We start from the raw sequence: 18,329 nt of genomic DNA on the forward strand, positions 1-18,329 counted from the left end.
TGCAGAGTTTTGAGAATGCAAGATGGGGAAAATGTGCCTCTAGAGAGCGGCAAATCCAAGGCAAAACCTCCCGTGCATAATTGGCCGAATTCGGCTTAGACGGGAGCAACTACGGACAGGAGGCGGCGGGCTAAGCTCTACCGGGAGTCAATGCAGTTTACTCCTGAGTAGGCGCACTCGGGACCAGGCGAAGGAGGGAGGAGGCTAGACGGAGGGGAAGGGGTGGGAGGGAAAGAGAGGAAGGCCAGTTGCCCCAGAGGCGAGCCGTTGCCCCCCTTACCAGCTTGAGGTCCGGGTCGGCTGCCTCTGGCTTCTTCCCAAACCACCGGCGGCGGCTGCAATTGGCGGCAGTCTCCTCAGCTCCTTCTTTTGGAGGGCTGGACGAAGGCAGGCAGGCAGGGAGGGAGGGGAAAGGAGGAGGAGATGGTGATGGCCGCCTCAGGTCACAAGATGGTGTCCAAGCGGAGCCGGTCAGAGGCCATCCCCATGCGGAGGCCGCAGAGGGCCGCTTCGAACTACCGCTCCTGGCATGCAGCGGGAGGGGGAACGGGCTTTCTCCCCCTCCTGTTTCCATCCAGAGGCAGGCCACTCTGCATCATGGGGCTCGTAGTTCCCAGCGGGGAGGCATGCCGCTGGTTTTGGGCCCGGCCTGAGGGGCCGGGTTCAAGACCCTGAGGGGCCGGATCCGGCCCGCGGGCCGTAGTTTGAGGACCCCTGATGTAAGCAAACTGCTAGCAGAGATAGCATGAGCATCATCCCAACAAAAATTTATTCTGTTGGCTTTGACCTCAAGATATTTCTGCAGTGTTTCTTTTCATGTATTTACATATGATTAAGCCATTATGTCACTTGCAGAGGAGAATGGATATTCAGTGGGGTTCTTGTGTGAAATTCTGAATGAGATTCTGGCACAGCAGATTGTTGGCAAAGCAGCCAACAGAAAGGCGTGTGCTGTCTGTTCACATTGTACATACAATAGAAAAGCAAGAATGATCAATATTGGAGCTGTGGGAAATGCTCTGTCATATGACAGGCAGAATTTACAGTGTACAGCTCTGCAGAATCAAAGTAGTAGCATTTGGAAAAGTTCCAACAGGGGCTGGGAGATTACCTTTAGCAAGCGATACCAATTCAAACACATAATTATCCTCTCTATGTGATCCAGGTGGAGCCTCTGTGGTTGGGTGCTGGCTAATTAGACCTTGACATGGCCGCAAATAAATTACTGTTGTCAAAGCGTCCCATCTTTGTTTTCCCTGTTTAGTTTGTTTACCATGATCTGATCTTCTAGAATTAACTTGAAAGAATGTTCTCTTAGGGGTATTCTTCATGGATATTTGCTGCTGCTTCGACGCTGTTTTGCGTCGGAGGCAAATTTTGGTTATTCACTGCAGAGCCGTGTTTTCACTCACTGAGCAAAATAAGCCGGTTTAAAAGAGAGGCAATCCAAACCACTTCTGAGCCGTACTTTCCAGTAAAAGAGCGTTTTTTTGCTCGGATGCCCATGAAGAAATGTTTGCTTCGCTCCCCGGGACGTCTCCTTTCTCCTCCCCCAAGAACGGTGATTGGCTGGGGGAGTTGCCACTCTAACAGCATCGCACCGGCAGGAGGGAGACCCAGAGCAGACTGGCTGCCCCTCTTCAGAAGGGTGATGGGGGTTTTGCCGCTCTCAGGATTCCCCTCCCCAACACACACACACATAGGATCGCACCGGCAGGAGGGAGACCCAAAGCAGACTGGCTGCCCCTCTTCAGAAGGGTGACGGGAGTTTTGGCTTGGGTTTGCCGCTCTCATGGTCCCCCCCCCCAAACACACACACACACATAGGATCACACCGGCAGGAGGGAGACCCAAAGCAGACTGGCTGCCTCTCTTCAGAAGGGTGACGGGAGTTTTGGCTTGGATTTGCTGCTCTCATGGTCCCCCCCCCCCCCCACACACACACATAGGATCACACCGGCTGGAGGGAGACCCAGAGCAGACTGGCTGCCTCTCTTCAGAAGGGTGACGGGAGTTTTGGCTTGGATTTGCTGCTCTCATGGTCCCCCCCCCCCCCCACACACACACATAGGATCACACCGGCAGGAGGGAGACCCAAAGCAGACTGGCTGCCTCTCTTCAGAAGGGTGACGGGAGTTTTGGCTTGGATTTGCTGCTCTCATGGTCCCCCCCCCCCACACACACACATAGGATCACACCGGCTGGAGGGAGACCCAGAGCAGACTGGCTGCCTCTCTTCAGAAGGGTGACGGGAGTTTTGGCTTGGATTTGCTGCTCTCATGGTCCCCCCCCACACACACACATAGGATCACACCGGCAGGAGGGAGACCCAAAGCAGACTGGCTGCCTCTCTTCAGAAGGGTGACGGGAGTTTTGGCTTGGATTTGCTGCTCTCATGGTCCCCCCCCACACACACACATAGGATCACACCGACAGGAGGGAGACCCAAAGCAGACTGGCTGCCTCTCTTCAGAAGGGTGACGGGAGTTTTGGCTTGGATTTGCTGCTCTCATGGTCCCCCCCCCCCCACACACACACATAGGATCACACCGGCTGGAGGGAGACCCAGAGCAGACTGGCTGCCTCTCTTCAGAAGGGTGACGGGAGTTTTGGCTTGGATTTGCTGCTCTCATGGTCCCCCCCCACACACACACATAGGATCACACCGGCAGGAGGGAGACCCAAAGCAGACTGGCTGCCTCTCTTCAGAAGGGTGACGGGAGTTTTGGCTTGGATTTGCTGCTCTCATGGTCCCCCCCCACACACACACATAGGATCACACCGACAGGAGGGAGACCCAAAGCAGACTGGCTGCCTCTCTTCAGAAGGGTGACGGGAGTTTTGGCTTGGATTTGCTGCTCTCATGGTCCCCCCCACACACACACACATAGGATCACACCGGCTGGAGGGAGACCCAGAGCAGACTGGCTGCCTCTCTTCAGAAGGGTGACGGGAGTTTTGGCTTGGATTTGCTGCTCTTGGGATGCCCCCCCGCCCAACACACACACACAGGATCATGGGAAGAGTGGGCGGGATTAGGCGGATTTGGAGCGGTGAGTCATGAGCGGCAGCAGACGTAAGCAGCGCAGAGAAGTGCGCTGTTTCTCCCGTGAAAAATTGGGATGGGGGGAGAATCTGCACTGCCATGAAGAAGCTATTTAAATCAGTTTATTATTTGCTCCGGTTCGAAACCGAGGCAAAATCCACCGTGAAGAATACCCCTTAGTATGTAGCAATCCTCTTGGAGTTTGCTTTATTCTTCCCCGTGCGAGTAGCTAATTGTCATTTGATAAACATTCCCACTTCATATGCTCCTGTGTCCCTAATCTCAAAGGCCTCAATATTTATTTTTGGAAGATTTCTGGAAAGTTAACAGCAGGGTGACCAAGTGCAAAAGAAGACCGGGCTCCTCTACAGAACAAGGTAAATGCATCAGATGCACATTGTTGCCCAGGGCAGGACAGGCTGTACTTTTTGAAATTCTGCGCAGTATCCTGTTGTAGTCTGGAGGATGTTCCGTGTCTCTTCTATTGGAGGAAGAGCCATTTAAATCAGAGGAAGACTCCTTAGGTTGGAGGAAACCGTCAAACTTTGCTGAGTAGAATGTAAGATACAGTCCACTGTTTTTTATACAACTAACACACTACTGCCGGGAACGTAATATGTTTGGATCTCCCAAGAATGTAGTAATGACTGTACATTGTTTGCATATTAAAACAGAGGTCAGGAAAGCATCTAACTTGCTGAGCAAAAGAAAAAGGCAAATACATGGTTAGGAATTATGAAGGTACGATGGCACTACCAAAATATGTTGTGCTCTTGCCTTTAGAATACTGTGTGTAATTTTTACTATACTACTACTCTCAGATTCTCTCAGTACTTAAACTCAAGGTCATTCAGTTAAATTGATTAGCAGTAGGTCTGGGATTAGTAGAAACAAACAAGTGGGGACCCGCAAGAAACTTGCAGGAAGGGGGCTTTTCCCTGCCTTTGCTTCCTTTCCTCTCCCCCATTCTCTGTCAAAGTTCCCCCCTTGCTCTTTCTGCCCCTACCCTTTATCTACCGTGTTTCCCCGAAAATAAGACATACCCATAAAATAAGCCGAGGCAGCATTTCTAAGCATTTGCTTAATATAAGCCATACCCCGAAAATAAGGCACCCCGGGGCTGGGGTGGAGAAGACCAGGAGGAGCCCAGCTGAGCAGATGCAGTCTCCCGCGGCTGCTTCAAAGGCCCGGCAACCAGCGCGCCCGGGGCTGGGGTGGAAAAGACCAGGGACCGGAAGGGGGTGGTAAGGGGAGAACGGGAGCCAAGAGGGAGGACAGTTCTGATTCCCTCGGAATAAGACATCCCCTGAAAATAAGCCATAGTGTGTCTTTTTGAGGAAAAATAAATATAAGACAGTGTCTTATTTTCGGGGAAACACGGTATCAATCTTCCCTCGCCTCTTTCTCTCCTCACTTCTTCTATATCAGTTTCTCCCCACCCCTTCTCCACCAATCCTCTCTCCCCTCTGTTTTACCCCAGACAATGTCTCCTTCTTCCCCGACCTCTTTCTGCCTCCTCTTTCTCTCCCCCCTCTATTTCTTCCCCCAGGCAATTTCCCTTCTCTTCTTTTTCCTTCTCTCCCCCTCCTTCAGACAAACCCCCCCACACAAACTTTCTTGCTGGGCCTGCCAAAGCTCTTGGGCTCTGCCACCTCTGGGCCCAATGTGGCTCCCAGGCTCTGCCACTACATCTGGGCCCATCATGGCACCCGGCTTCTGCCACCACCCAGGCTGGCGGACTGGAACCAAGCAACTCTTGTGCAGAGAACAATCTTTTATTTTGGGCTGATTTAAACCCTCTCCAATGGTTTTTTTTTTTAATTTATTTATGATTTTTCTGCAAACCTCTGTTTCCCTCCAAGTTTGGAGAAAAATCTCCTTTCTCTCAGTGTGGGTGCGATTTGTGGATTTAGGTAGCCACAGATCTGTCCACACTTGAGAAACAGATATTTAGATACTTGTTAATGCAGTGCTCACTTAACTTTTGGAATTCCATTTCCCTAAAATGTGGTGATGACTGCTAACTTTGATGTCTTCAGAAGGAGTAGACACATTTGGCCCTGAAGCCAATGCCTAAAGAGAGCTGGTATCTGTTCACCTGCAGATGAAAGGAATGTGGGAAAATGTTTCACTATAAAAGATATTTGATTAATTAATTGAAAACATTTGTCTGCCTTTCAGCTTTTGTAAACTGGAATATTGTAATGTAGGGAAGAAGGTTGTTCAAGCAGGTGTTTCACTTCTTTGTCCTTCTGAGGGCTCAGTTTGGCAACTTTAATAATGATCCTAGTTTCCTTTGATTTTGAAGGACAGATAGCAGCCTGGCACCCCTTTTTAACTTTAAAAGATGCAAAAGAAAGGGTTTTTTAAATTACAAAATACTATTGTAGCAAAAGTTGCATCATTAGTAATAAAAATGTATTAGTCAGAAGCCTTCAGTGTTGCAGTGGTTTGTCTGGAACAATTTATATAGTAATGTGTGTGTGTTAAGTGTCGTCAAGTTGCAGCCGACTTACGGCGACCCCTTTATGGGGTTTTCAAGGCAAGAGACTAACAAAGGTGTTTGCCAGTGCCTTCCTCTGTATAGCAGCCCTGGACTTCCTTGGTGGTCTCCCATCCAAATACTAACCATGGCTGATCCTGCTTAGCTTCTGAGATCTGACGAGATCAGGCTAGCCTGGGCCATCTAGGTCAGGGTTTACATAGTAATAGCCTAAAATTATTATTGTAAAACTTGAATTAGAATTCTCATTCATGATGGGTCAAGGGAAGTTTAATGAGACTATTAGGAAAGACTGGTGTACTGTGATTTCTACTGCATCCCCTTTAAGCAGGGGTAGAAACTTTATTTTATAGTAAGATCTTCCTTCATTGTTTGTGTGATGATGTCACTAGGCACAAGAGACCGATCTGTGAAAAAAACTCTCTTCTTCCCTGTCTGTGTATGGGGCAATTTAGGGATAATCCAGAATTTAGGGATAATCCAGAAATAACCTATTTTGCCATGAAGTACTAACTGAAGTACTTAGATGCCATATTCTCCTTCTGGCTTTGATTCAAATATCACCATTTCAATTTCATTTCTCCCCTGTGAGAAACAAATCTGGGAGTCTTTATTTCTGCACCTTCCTGACATCTGCCTGTTAAAATTAACACATTTCAGCATTTAGTGTCAGTTGTATATAAATGGCATATAATGTGTACGTGGTATGAAATAGCATAGACATGGTATGAAAATGTATGAGAATAGTAAAAAGGAATTTTTAAAAACCTAATTACATTGATATGCAATCAATCAATATGAAATAAAAATAATATTAGATTCAATATGGAATTTAAAAGAATCTCAAATTGGTTTTTGTGGTCAACATAAGTCCCTTGTGGGCCAAACTTACACACGGTGCAAATCTGGAGCGTCTCAGTCCTACCTCTAAAAACAAAGCCTGTGATTCCTTCCTTGTATATCATGCCAGAAATATAATTTTATAATTACAATGCTAGCATAATGTTTGAGCTGGAAGCGTTTGAAGACTCTTTTCAAAGCCTGTATATTTCTCTTAGTAAAAATTGATTGTAATATTTAGTAAAAATTGATTGTAATATTTGGCCAAGTCTACACATTTAAACTTAGTTTCCAGATTCTATTTTTGTACAATTGTCCTTTCTTCTGTTGCAACAGTGCTTCATAAAGATGTATTTTTGTTTTGTAAAATATTTAATTGTGTCCAAATTATCATCAGGGAGTCCACATCTAATAATGTATTAATCCCCTTTGGCTGACTGGCAAGTCTCACAATAAATGATTAATTCAACTTCCTAAATATTTCCGCTGGTCCTAAAGTTTGATATATTTGTGAACATCAGTTCAGACCTGAAAAAGTCTGGCCAGTGTGGACAGAGGTTGCTTGTGTAACTATGGTTTTATCTCCCCCTTTCTCTGACAAGCATCTGTTTTCTTGCTACAAGTCTGCAACTCAACATTCTGGCTGTATTGCATTGACAAAAGGCTGTACCTTTGAAAATTGCTCTGTTAGGCTGTGTAGCTGAATAATGATCAGAATTAACTTTTTCCCAGCAGTTAACTGCTTGTTCCCGATTGCTGATCAGAAAGAGAAAGGGAGTTTTGCTTTCTGCATGAAAAAAAAAGGAATCTTATTAAACATGCACCAAAATTATAGTTGCTATTCACTTTATAAGCCTTATTCTGTGCCAGGATCTAAGCCTAAAATGAGTTTGGGATAGAGCAAGAGTCACTGGGGTGTGGGGAGGGGAGGTAGTTGTGAGTTGCCTGCGTCATAAAGTGGTTTGGACTAGATGATCTTGGAGGTCCCTTCCAACTCTATGCTCCTATGAGTCTTGAATTAGTGACTGACTTGATAGGTGTTAAGCAGACATTTTGTCTATGCATCACCCCCAGTTCTGATAAAAGGATAGAACTGCACAGAAACCAGCCATAACAACCAAGAAAGCCTCCTTGTACCAAATAGGCTACAATAGAACAGGTGATATTTACTAATGCTATAGAAGCTCCTGGGTCAGGCTTGCTCTCTGTTCTGAGTAACCAGGAGTAACTGGTGCAGCTACACAGGAACTGTATTTGTGGGAGACCTGGATTGGAATCCCCACTCATGCGATGGAAAGTCACTGGGTGACCTTGGGCTAATCACATTCTTTCAGCCTAACCTACGTCACAGGATTGTAGTGAGGATAAAATGGAGGAAAGGAGAACAATGTAAGCCAATTTAGGCCCCCATTGGGGTGAAAGGCGGGTACAGATGAATTACATATAACATTAAAAATTGTGGGGTATGAAAGATGTTTTTGCATCTGGAAATTGTGACACACCCCAATAAGATCCTTTTTATATATTACTTTGGACCAATGGTGAGGGGAAGTACAGTTATTTTTTGTGCTATCTCTTTCCCCTCTTTTTTGTAGTGTGTACAAAAATCCAGCCCAGACTGGATCCATGAGCAAGACCTTTCCAGAGACTAAATTTAGTTTACTGGGGGGAGCCTACCAAACACACATAAAGGGACCACGACCTACCTGTGATTCTAATACTACTGTGTTCCTCAGCCTCTAGCCAGCTGCTTGGTGCAGTCAAGAGGTGAAATTCTTTCTTTTTGCTCCTGGCTACCCAATAGGCACTGGTCCTCATGAAGTGTTGATTGCTCAACTTCTGCTTTGCCCTATGTCCTCATATTGCTTGTATTAAAAGACCATCTGCTTGTATTAAAAAACTGCAAGTGAAAACCAGCAAGAACTTGCGGGAGACATCTCAGCATGGTGTAGTGGTTAAGAGCAGCAGACTCTCATCTAGCAATTCCCCACTCCCCCACATGAAGCCTGTTGGCTGACCTTGGGTTAGTCACAGTACTCTCAGCTCTCTCTCAGCCCCACCTACCTCCCGAGGTGTCTGTTGTGGGGAGGGGAAGGGAAGGTGATTGTAAGCCACTTTGAGACTCTTAAAGTTAGAGAAAAGGAGTATATGAAAACTTACTCTTCTTCCTCTCCCCTCTCCCCCACAATCTCCTTTTTCTTTTCCTTAAAAGTCCTCATAGCCTCTCCCCTTCTCCTGCTTCCTTCTCTGCTTCTTACCCAATAATGAACCTGCATTTATCTGCCCTTTTGTCATCAGGTATCCCTCCCCCCAGGAGCCTCTACCTAGGAAAACTATGACTCAGTTATGTGTCACTTTCATGGTAGGGAACACTCCAGGGCTTGTGAAAGGCGGTACTTCACTTTCCCCTGTATCCCCCTCCCACACCATTTCCAGTTTCCCTCCTCCTGTCAACCCCCATATTTTCTCCCCTTTCACTGCCTCATTCTCACTTTCTCAGCTATTCTCCAACCTTTCTTTTATCTGCCTCCTATCTTCAGCCATATTTATTATTTATTTCATTTATACCACACCTTACTCCACAGAGGGGACCAAAACATATTCTGCTCTTTTCTTTTTTCTCCGCACAACAACCCTGTGAGGTAGATTAGGCTGAAAGTATGTGACTGGCCCAAAATCACTCAGTGAGCTTCCACAGAAAGATGGGAATTTGAAGCTTGGTCTCCCAGACCCTACTCTGAAGCTCTAACTGCTACACCACACTGGCTTTCATCAGGTGAGTACTGTTGAAGAGTATCAAGCAGCCAGTCTAGTTGAGTCATGCAAGTCAGGTGGTATCAAATCACCCAGTGGTTGCTGTCAAGCCTGGCTCCAATTAATCTTCCCTCAAAGGCCAAAGCAGCCCTGGAAAGGACCCTGCCCCCTTGCCATGCCTTTTACTCACAGATACCAAGCCTTGGAATGCTGTGGTTATCTAGCAATGGCCACAGAGGGAATCCGTTTGTTAAAGCTACAGGCACTTCTTTTATCATTTTGGGTTTTTTTAAACCCCAAATGTATTTTTTTAGATTTCATATTTTTTCTGCAAACCTGGGGCATTGTTCAGATTTGTAGAAAGATCTGTCTTGCCCATTTACAGCTCCACTCACCAGATTTAAGTATTCTCAGATTTGTCCAACTTTGCTATTAGAATATACAAGCAGTAACCTGCAAGGACTTGCAGGAGGCATCTCATTCCCCCTCCACACACGTACTATTTCTTCTTTCTCTGTAATGAAAGCCCTCATAGACTTCTCTTTTTCTGCTTCCTTCTTTAAGGTTGCCAACTCCAGGCTGGGAAATTTCTGGAGATTTGGGGGTGAAGCCTAAGGAGGGCAGGCTTTGGGGATGGGAAAGGCCTCAGCCTAATATAATCTAGATATCCGTAGATAGGGTGCACACTTGGGAAATAGAGATATAGATGATGATCTGTATATTTTCTGTCTGATTCTAAAGAAGATTTTTTAGAGTTAATATTCTATTATATAAACACTATTTTATTTTTTAAAAAAACTTCTGAAGCCACCAATTGCTTTTTCAGTACTTATTTGGAAGCTGTAGCTTTAGGCAAAAGAGCTTGCTGAAGCACTGAAATTGGCTGGAAGCAGGTGAGAATCAAGGCAGACGGGAACACTGAATACTACTGAGCCACAAATCCTCAGGTTTTTTTGGTTTTGGTTTTATGAGTCATGCACAGACCTTTTCAGGTATGTGTTTCAGCCATTTCTTGTAGAAATATTGCTTTGTTTTATTGTTTGTCAAGAGTATGGAAAAGATTCATACTTCCTAATAAAACCTGTTCTGTAGTCTTTCAGATGCCTTGATCTTGCTAATTATTAGTGACTGTGTCACTCCAGTGCTACATCACTTCTGTACTCTCTACAAGTGGTCTATGTCTTCATACTAGACAAAAGAATCCCTCCAATGACGAATGTATTTTTTCCTTATTAAATGGTCCCTTTATTAAACCAGGATCAAATTGCATGTCTGCACCATCCAGAAACGAGTCAATGGATGAAATTCAGATTGGTGGTGTTGGTGAATAAAATTGTTTATAGGTTGTGTTCTGGTTATTAAAATGAAGGATGGTCATTTTGCTGTGATAGAAGGCTGAAATATCACTGCAAGCTTGACATACTAGAACATAATGTTTTGTATTTATGGACTTTCTAAAATGATACTTGTCTATGCCCGCACATGGAAATGCTGAATCGAAAATAATGATTTTCTCAATCCCATCAACTACATCTGTGTTTCTTTTCAGTCCTATTTCATCTTCTAGTATATCACCCTTTCAGTAAGTTATAAGGGTGACCCATTCCAATAAAATGTGTTCAAAGGATTGGAATCATACCAAAACCAATCAGTCAGAGGCAAAACCTCTGATGATCACCAGAAAATGTCAAATTAAAGGAAGCAAAAGCAATATAATAAGGATAGTATTTCAAAAGATGTATTATTGTATATTGTTTATGTTCTTAGGATTTGTAGTTTTGTAATCATTTGTGTAATGTTTTGCAAAGAGAAGCATTGGTTATATGGACAAAGACAAAGAAGTGGTAAGTAAGGCTAGAAGGAATGTTATCCTAAGTAGGCAGTATCCAGTTGGGTGAATTAGCTAGAGACAGAGAGCGAAAGGGGGATCACTGGGATCGATAACCTACGTATTCCAGGACAGTCCTGGGTGAAAACTCTCAAATGAGTAGGCAGTTGTATAATTAAATATGGTTTTACTAAAGAATAAAAATAGTAAAACAAGAAATATATTTTAAGCAAGGAACATATGCACACAAAGCACAAAAGAGCTAATGAACAGAAAAGAGAGGAAGTTGGACAGGGTTTCAGGAATGGATAATAGTTACCAGTCTGTAAGGAACGTCCAGGGAAAGGAGTGCTAAAGCAAAAAACAGCTAGCGTTTCCAGAAACAAAGGAAAGAGCCCACACGCAAGTGGGGGTGCATGCACAGATCCAGAACACACACACTATGAATGGCCAAAGGACCAATATTTATACTCTAAAATGGGTCCTGAGGCAGTATGAGATAAGCTGGTAGGAAAACCAGAGACAAAGAATTGCTTTTCTGGGGTTCCAACAAAAAGACAGGACCCAAGAGAATGCCTAGACTATTCTCTTGAATACTGATTGATTGCTGAGGTGGATGCAGATAGGATAAGTAATGGTCTGCTGGAAGTGCTGATTCAATCACCTTCAGGTGACACAATGGAGATTAGCTAGCCCCATTGTCCAGCCAGGCAAGAAGCTGTTATTACTATTATTTCAGATTTATAGGGTTTTTTGGCCTCAGTGGTCCTTAAAGTGAATGATAATAAAATAGTGGTGGAAAGGGTTCCGTTTGATTTATTGATCAACCAAATTGTTTCAGCCACTTAATAAAATCATGATAAACCAGACTTGGATGCTAAGCAGCCTGAGCAGAGTCATGCTCCAGGAGGGCCACTTTCCTGCCTTTCCCTTCGCTCTAGAGCTTTGTGTCCTGAAGTTATGCTCCTGTGTGCAACAGACTCCCAGGACAGTGGGTGAAAATGTAGTGACGTGACCTGCAGTGGGAGTGGGAATTGACAAAAATTGCCTTTCCTTCCTCTACAGACAGAAATGCTGTTCCACTGCGAATACTACTGTTACACAGAGGAAACAGCAATTTAGGAGCCAAGCCTTAATCTGTCAAGAGTCATGCCAAGAGTCATGCTTATTTCTGTTCAAGTGTATCTATTGGTTTTGCTGTTCAAGTGTACCTAGTGGTTGTGTTTCTCTGAGATGTTCAAGCTATCAGGAGCCATGCTGTCCAGGCAGGCTCTTGACATGAGTTAGGCCCATTTCTGTTCAAGGGTTATCCTTTGGTTTTGTTTCTCTGAACTGTTCAAGCTGTCCCTGCTCCTTCCCCCCCCCTGCTCTGACCTTGAGTCTCTATCAGGCAGCTTCAGTATTATGGCTTGCTCACTCCCTACTTCCTACCAGGCACCGTTATCTCCTAATTCCCAGGCCGCTTGGTTTTGCACCTGGGATGACTCTGTGCTTAAAGTTATGCTTTGTAGTTTGGTTTGCCATTAGCAGCTTTGAACCTGTGGATTGCTTACGCTGTACCTACGGATCCTGAATAAACGTTTACCTGCTTTAGACCTTCCTGTCTGAGCTAGTGACTTTTTGGGATTGCCGAGGTTGGCTGGAGAACATCACATTAAGCTGCTAATCTTTTTTCTGCTCCGTTGTCCGCTCCCAACCCTACGCGAAGGTGGCTATGGCGGGGAATGGAGACGACAAGAAGGAGGAGGACAAGAAGGTGCACACATCAAATACTTCTGCAAACTGTGCATATTCCTTGGGGAGTTGAGGCGGCGGAGCCTCTGCTGGCGGAAGCTCTTGCATCGCGGCTGCTTGTTCTCTGAATGCCACCTCCCACCTGTGTCAGTCACACTGAGCTTGCGAAAACGTAATAGTCCGTTCTTTCCAGTCTATGGTAGGACTATGACCACTTAGCCAGTTCATTCCCAACACTATGGGGTACTTAATAGTGGGGGGCTATGGTAAAATGGAGCTGTTCCCAATGCTCCCCAACTTCCAAAGCGACCTGGGCTGTTCTATGCGTGACCGCCCCCCCCCCCAAAGTCACTACCGTCCATCTGGGCAAACTTAATGGGTTCGGGCAACTCAACCCTCTTCACCTGTAATTCACGTGCAGTCTCTTCATTTATTAAAGTCCGAGCACAGCCTGAATCAACTAGCACCGATACTTGTAACACGCCCCCCCCAGGTAACGCAAGGGCGACCTTAATGAACACACTGTCCTCATGATCGCTTACCATCACCGGAGCTCCCTGCTCAAGGTCCGGGGCCGCCTGCTGTGGAGCTCCCTTTACAGCAGACCGATGGCGTTTTTTGCCGGCGGGCTCCACTAATCCCCCTCACTGGAGGAAGAGGAGTCTTGGTTTGTAATCCATGGCTCCGATGAGCTGGTAGCTTTCGGCGGTTCTTGGGTGGGTTGAAACTGAAGAGCCGTGGGTGTCCCCTGTCGTCCCGGCGGGGTGCTTCTGCGGCGGGCCTGCCACTCGGTGCGCACCTTCTCTGACTCCACAGCTGCTGGCTGGACTGGGGCCGGTTTTTCGGACCGGGATGGGCAACGAAAGGCAAAATGCCCCAAGCCTCCGCAAACGAGACAAGCACCACTCTGGAAACGTTTACTCTGTTCCGCCGCTGACAGACCCCCTCCTTGCAAGGACCAAAAGTCTTTAGGGGCGCCTGGCCTGTCTCCACGGGGCTTGGTCTCCCGGGTGGTATGCTGCTTCGAGAGTTGCAACAGTTGCCTATGGTTTTCGATGTCGGCTGCATGCCGCACCCATCCCTCCACGTCCGGAGGATTCCCTTGCATAAAAGCCCAGTGCTGCAATTCAGGATTGAGCCCCTCCTGAAAATACTGTACTCGGGTGGCCTCGCTCCAGTCCAGAATTTTACTTGAGAGCAATTGAAACTCGCTAGCATACTGCACCACCGACTTAGTCCCTTGTCGCAGCTGCAGAAGAGCCTTCTTGGCCCGTTCCCCCCGGTGCGGGTCTTCAAACCGTTATGGAGGGCTATCATGAAGTCATCCAAACTTCTCAAAACTCGAGAGCGCAGTTCGTACTGTTGCACCATCCACGACGCCGCTTCCCCCTGAAGCAGCGATGCAATGTATTGAACCCGGCTTTCGTCCGAGGTGAAGGTTGCACCCTGTTCACGCATGAACACATCCACTTGGATCAGGAAATAAGACAAAAGGTCGCTCGACCCATCAAATGTAACTATCGGTGCCTCCGACTGAACCCGATCTTGGCTCGAAGGGGGACAAGCCAGTGGCCGAGAAACCAAGTGGCACCGGGATGGTTACGGTATTTAAGATTCGATCCTGGATGGATTCTCCCCGACCTTGGATGGGGTCGGGGGCGGACAGAAGGCGCAGGAGGCCAGCGATTTTGGGGATGCTGGAGGGGTTGGAGGATGACCCGACTCATAGGGAATCGGTCTGGCGGCGCGAGTGGGAGGAGGAACGCCAGCGACTCCTCTTCGAGAAGCAGGAGATGGCGGGAAGGATGGATGCCATGCAAACCTTGATGCAAGAAATGTGGCACGAGTTGAACGACCTGCAGCAACAGCAGCCTCAGCAGCCTCCCGGCAATCAACCGGCAGCTCCTGGTAACCAACCGGTCCAACCACCGCCTCCGCCTCCGGGGCAGCTGGGTCCAGTGCCTCCAACCCGATGTGAGTTGGTAACTACCAACAGCCCAGAAGCTGGCACGCATGTTCATTACACACGTGATGAAACATCACTCGTTCCCACACAAGATAATCTCCTACAGGGGGGCCCAATTCATGGCTAAGTTCTGGGAAGCTTTTTTAAAACTAATGGGGGTGGAGCAAGGTTTGTCTTCGGCACACCATCCTCAGATGGATGGACAGACGGAACGAGTTAATTCTGTGTTGGAATGTTATTTGCACTGTTATGTGAACTATCATCAGGATGATTAGGTGGATTTACTGCCTTTTGCTGAATATGCTTACAATAATGCTCCTCATTCGTCTACGGGGTACAGTCCCTTCCAGGTGGTGTACGGCAAGGATTTCAGACCCTTTGGGAATGTAGAACTACTCCAGGAGGAGGGGATAAAAGGTGAAGTGGGAGATTGGGTGCAGGTGGTTCAGAACACGTGGCCTTGGCTACAGAAAAATCTGGAGCGAGCTAAACGCAAATACAAAGAGCATGCAGATAAACATCGTTCCCCAGGGTGGGACTTTAGGGTGGGGGATCAAGTCTACCTGTCCATCAAAAACCTTCGTACTCTACGACCATGTAAAAAGCTCAGTGACAAGTATGTAGGTCCCTATCCCATTACTAGGGTGATCAACGAAGTGGCTGTAGAGCTAGCGCTTCCCAAAGCCCTCAGGGGAATCCACCCGATGTTTCATATCAGTCTTCTCAAGCCCTATGTAACGGCTCCCCAATTCCACCCAGAACCTAAGCCCGAGGTACCAACTGTGGTGGGAGGGGAGGTGCATCTGGAAGTTTCTAAAATCCTTGATTCCAGTCTGAAAAAAGGGAAGTTGTTCTATTTGGTACGTTGGAAACATCTGGGACCAGCACATGATGAATGGGTGGCGGCTCCACATGTAGCAGCCCCCCGTCTGGTGCGACAGTTTCATGATACCTACCCCAAAAAGCCTCGACCTGTCTCGGACCTGGGAGGGGGGTCTTAAGGGGGGCAGAATGTCAAGAGTCATATTGGTTTTGCTGTTCAAGTGTACCTAGTGGTTGTGTTTCTCTGAGATGTTCAAGCTATCAGGAGTCATGCTGTCCAGGCAGGCTCTTGACATGAGTTAGGCCCATTTCTGTTCAAGGGTTATCCTTTGGTTTTGTTTCTCTGAACTGTTCAAGCTGTCCCCGCTCCTTTCCTCCCCCCCCTGCTCTGACCTTGAGTCTCTAGCAGGCAGCTTCAGTATTATGGCTTGCTCACTCCCTACTTCCTACCAGGCACTGTTATCTCCTAATTCCCAGGCCGCTTGGTTTTGCACCTGGGATGACTCTGTGCTTAAAGTTATGCTTTGTAGTTTGGTTTGCCATTAGCAGCTTTGAACCTGTGGATTGCTTACACTGTACATACGGATCCTGAATAAACGTTTGCCTGCTTTAGACCTGCCTGTCTGAGCTAGTGACTTTTTGGGATTGCCGAGGTTGGCTGGAGAACCTCACATAATCCAAGCCTTTGTTCATAAAACAAAGTTCATTAATTTGCACACTCTATGGACAATCTCATTCCTTTCTCTTTTTTAAATTGCTTGAGTTGACTCCAAATGTATCCTTTACAGTTTCTTCTACAAACACCACTGCAGTAACTTAATAGTAAACAAATATCCATGGCTTCCAGTTTTCTGCTTATAACTTGTCTTACAGTCGTTTATACCATTCTTCTTTATCCCTGCCGGTTTCTCCTGTAGATCTCTAGTAGTGGAAACCTATTTTAAGCAGTTGTACTTCAAGGAATGTTATCTAGCTGAAGGAGTCAGTCATAAAGGATTACTGATAGACAGGGGTGTTAACATTTGAATGCTATGGGAAACTTTCCAGAAATGTTTGGGTCCAAAGATCAGGAGATATTGGGGAATTCAGTCTAACATTTGGAGATGAAAGTTGAGAGTGGGAGTTTGCAGGGCAGTGCCTGGGTATTTTGACCTTGAGCATGGGATTATCCATTTATACCATATATTGCAGCTCCTCTTCACTCTCTCCCTCCCAAAAAGATAAAGAACAAGAAAAGGGAAAAGTGGAGAATAACACTTTGATTCTTAAAATATGGCAACAGAATGAATCCAATTATCATAGTGCTAATTGTTCAATAAAACAGTTGCTTTTTTCTTTTGACAGCTGGATAATAGTGAGTCAAAGTATTGCTGTCTCTGACTCTCTGGATCACACTGGAGTGAAATGGTTTGGAGTAGACCTGAATAATAACTATTCCAACCTTCTACAGCAAAGCTTCTTAAACTGTGGGCTGTGACCCCATGTGGGGTTGCATAAATGAATGTAGGGGTTGTGAAAAATTTGGCAACAGTATGCAGATTAGTAAGCAAATTTGCTTTTGTCTTTAATAAAAGGTAAAATTATATGTATAGCAAAGAATTGTTTTAAAATAATTTTCTTTATTACTTATTATCAGTAAATGTTTGATTTGTATACCTATTTTATATGCCTATATACCTGGGGTTGCATAAAAATGTCTTGGGTGAAAAGGGGTTGCGAGTGGAAAATGTTTAAAAAGCCCTACTCTACAGGGTGATCCATTGATTGGTATGATTAAAATACTAATTTAGTAAAATAGTAGAATATTATTCTGATAAATCCCAATGTTGTCAGGGAAGATATAAGGGCTGTTAAAAACAAAACCTGTGAACCATAGCTCCATGGTGTGACAGTGTAATCTGGGAGATAAAAAAACAAGGAGTTGCAGAATTCTTGAAAGGTCATATAGGCCATCTGAATGTACATTCTGTTTTTAGTTCAGCTTTGTGTTTAACACCACACTCCTGGACAAATATGTGAGATGACACGTGACTTGACTGGGATTGTAGATGTTATAGGAGACACAGAGCTTAGATGTTATAACAGGCATGGAGCTCCATATCTCTTTACTGTGTATTCCTTGTAATGTCTAACGTAAACAACATGTGATACATGACATCATCATGCTGTGTATTCCCCACCCACCCCCAGCAGCCAAAGTTGTGAGGTGTGGAGACAGTGTGATCATATAATATCACTGATAGTCTGTGTTATATGTTACAAGGAAGAGGATGTAAAGATATTATTAATGTCAACAGAGTTACTCTGTGCCCCATGGAAAAAGCACAATAGGGCCCCATCTAAATGCTCTCAAAATGTCAACAACTGGATTAGATACTGTCATTAATGGTATTTTATGTTTCAAAGAAGAGCCAGTCCTTTCAATGTTCGTGAGTTCACTCAATGTTCATTTTACAGGCCAGGCTCAGATAACAGACGTCACGGTGGCAGACAGCAAATGGCTTGCACCAGTGACAAGGGAAGCTTGTCCATGGAATCTGCCAAGGAGACCCGCTTCTGTGCTGTGTGTAATGATTATGCTTCAGGCTACCATTACGGCGTTTGGTCCTGCGAGGGCTGCAAAGCCTTCTTCAAAAGAAGTATCCAAGGTAATCCTGTCAAAATCAGCCAATCTAATTCTCAATCCAGTAATGCAAGGAATGTATCATTGTAAAAAGACTAAATGTAAATTTGTAAAGTTTTATGATTATGTGATAGTCCTTAACTACAGTTCAAATGACTTTGTGGTAGCTATTTTTTTCTTCAAGAACAATATAAAAACTTGTAATGTTTTAAA

The 18,329-nt window shown here is 45.6% G+C and overlaps 1 protein-coding gene across 1 annotated transcript in view; it reads left to right on the top strand.

Moving 5' to 3' along the window:
- ESR1 (estrogen receptor 1) overlaps positions 1 to 18,329 on the top strand; it is a 288,535-nt gene that overhangs the window by 172,913 nt on the left and 97,293 nt on the right. Inside the window, exon 3 of the mRNA XM_056853656.1 lies at positions 17,951 to 18,141. Coding sequence (XP_056709634.1) covers positions 17,951 to 18,141 — 191 coding nt within the window. The remainder of the gene's footprint in view (positions 1 to 17,950; positions 18,142 to 18,329) is intronic.

This window comes from Euleptes europaea, chromosome 7, assembly GCF_029931775.1.
Source record: "Euleptes europaea isolate rEulEur1 chromosome 7, rEulEur1.hap1, whole genome shotgun sequence".
In the NCBI taxonomy this organism is placed as follows: Eukaryota; Metazoa; Chordata; class Lepidosauria; order Squamata; family Sphaerodactylidae; genus Euleptes; species Euleptes europaea.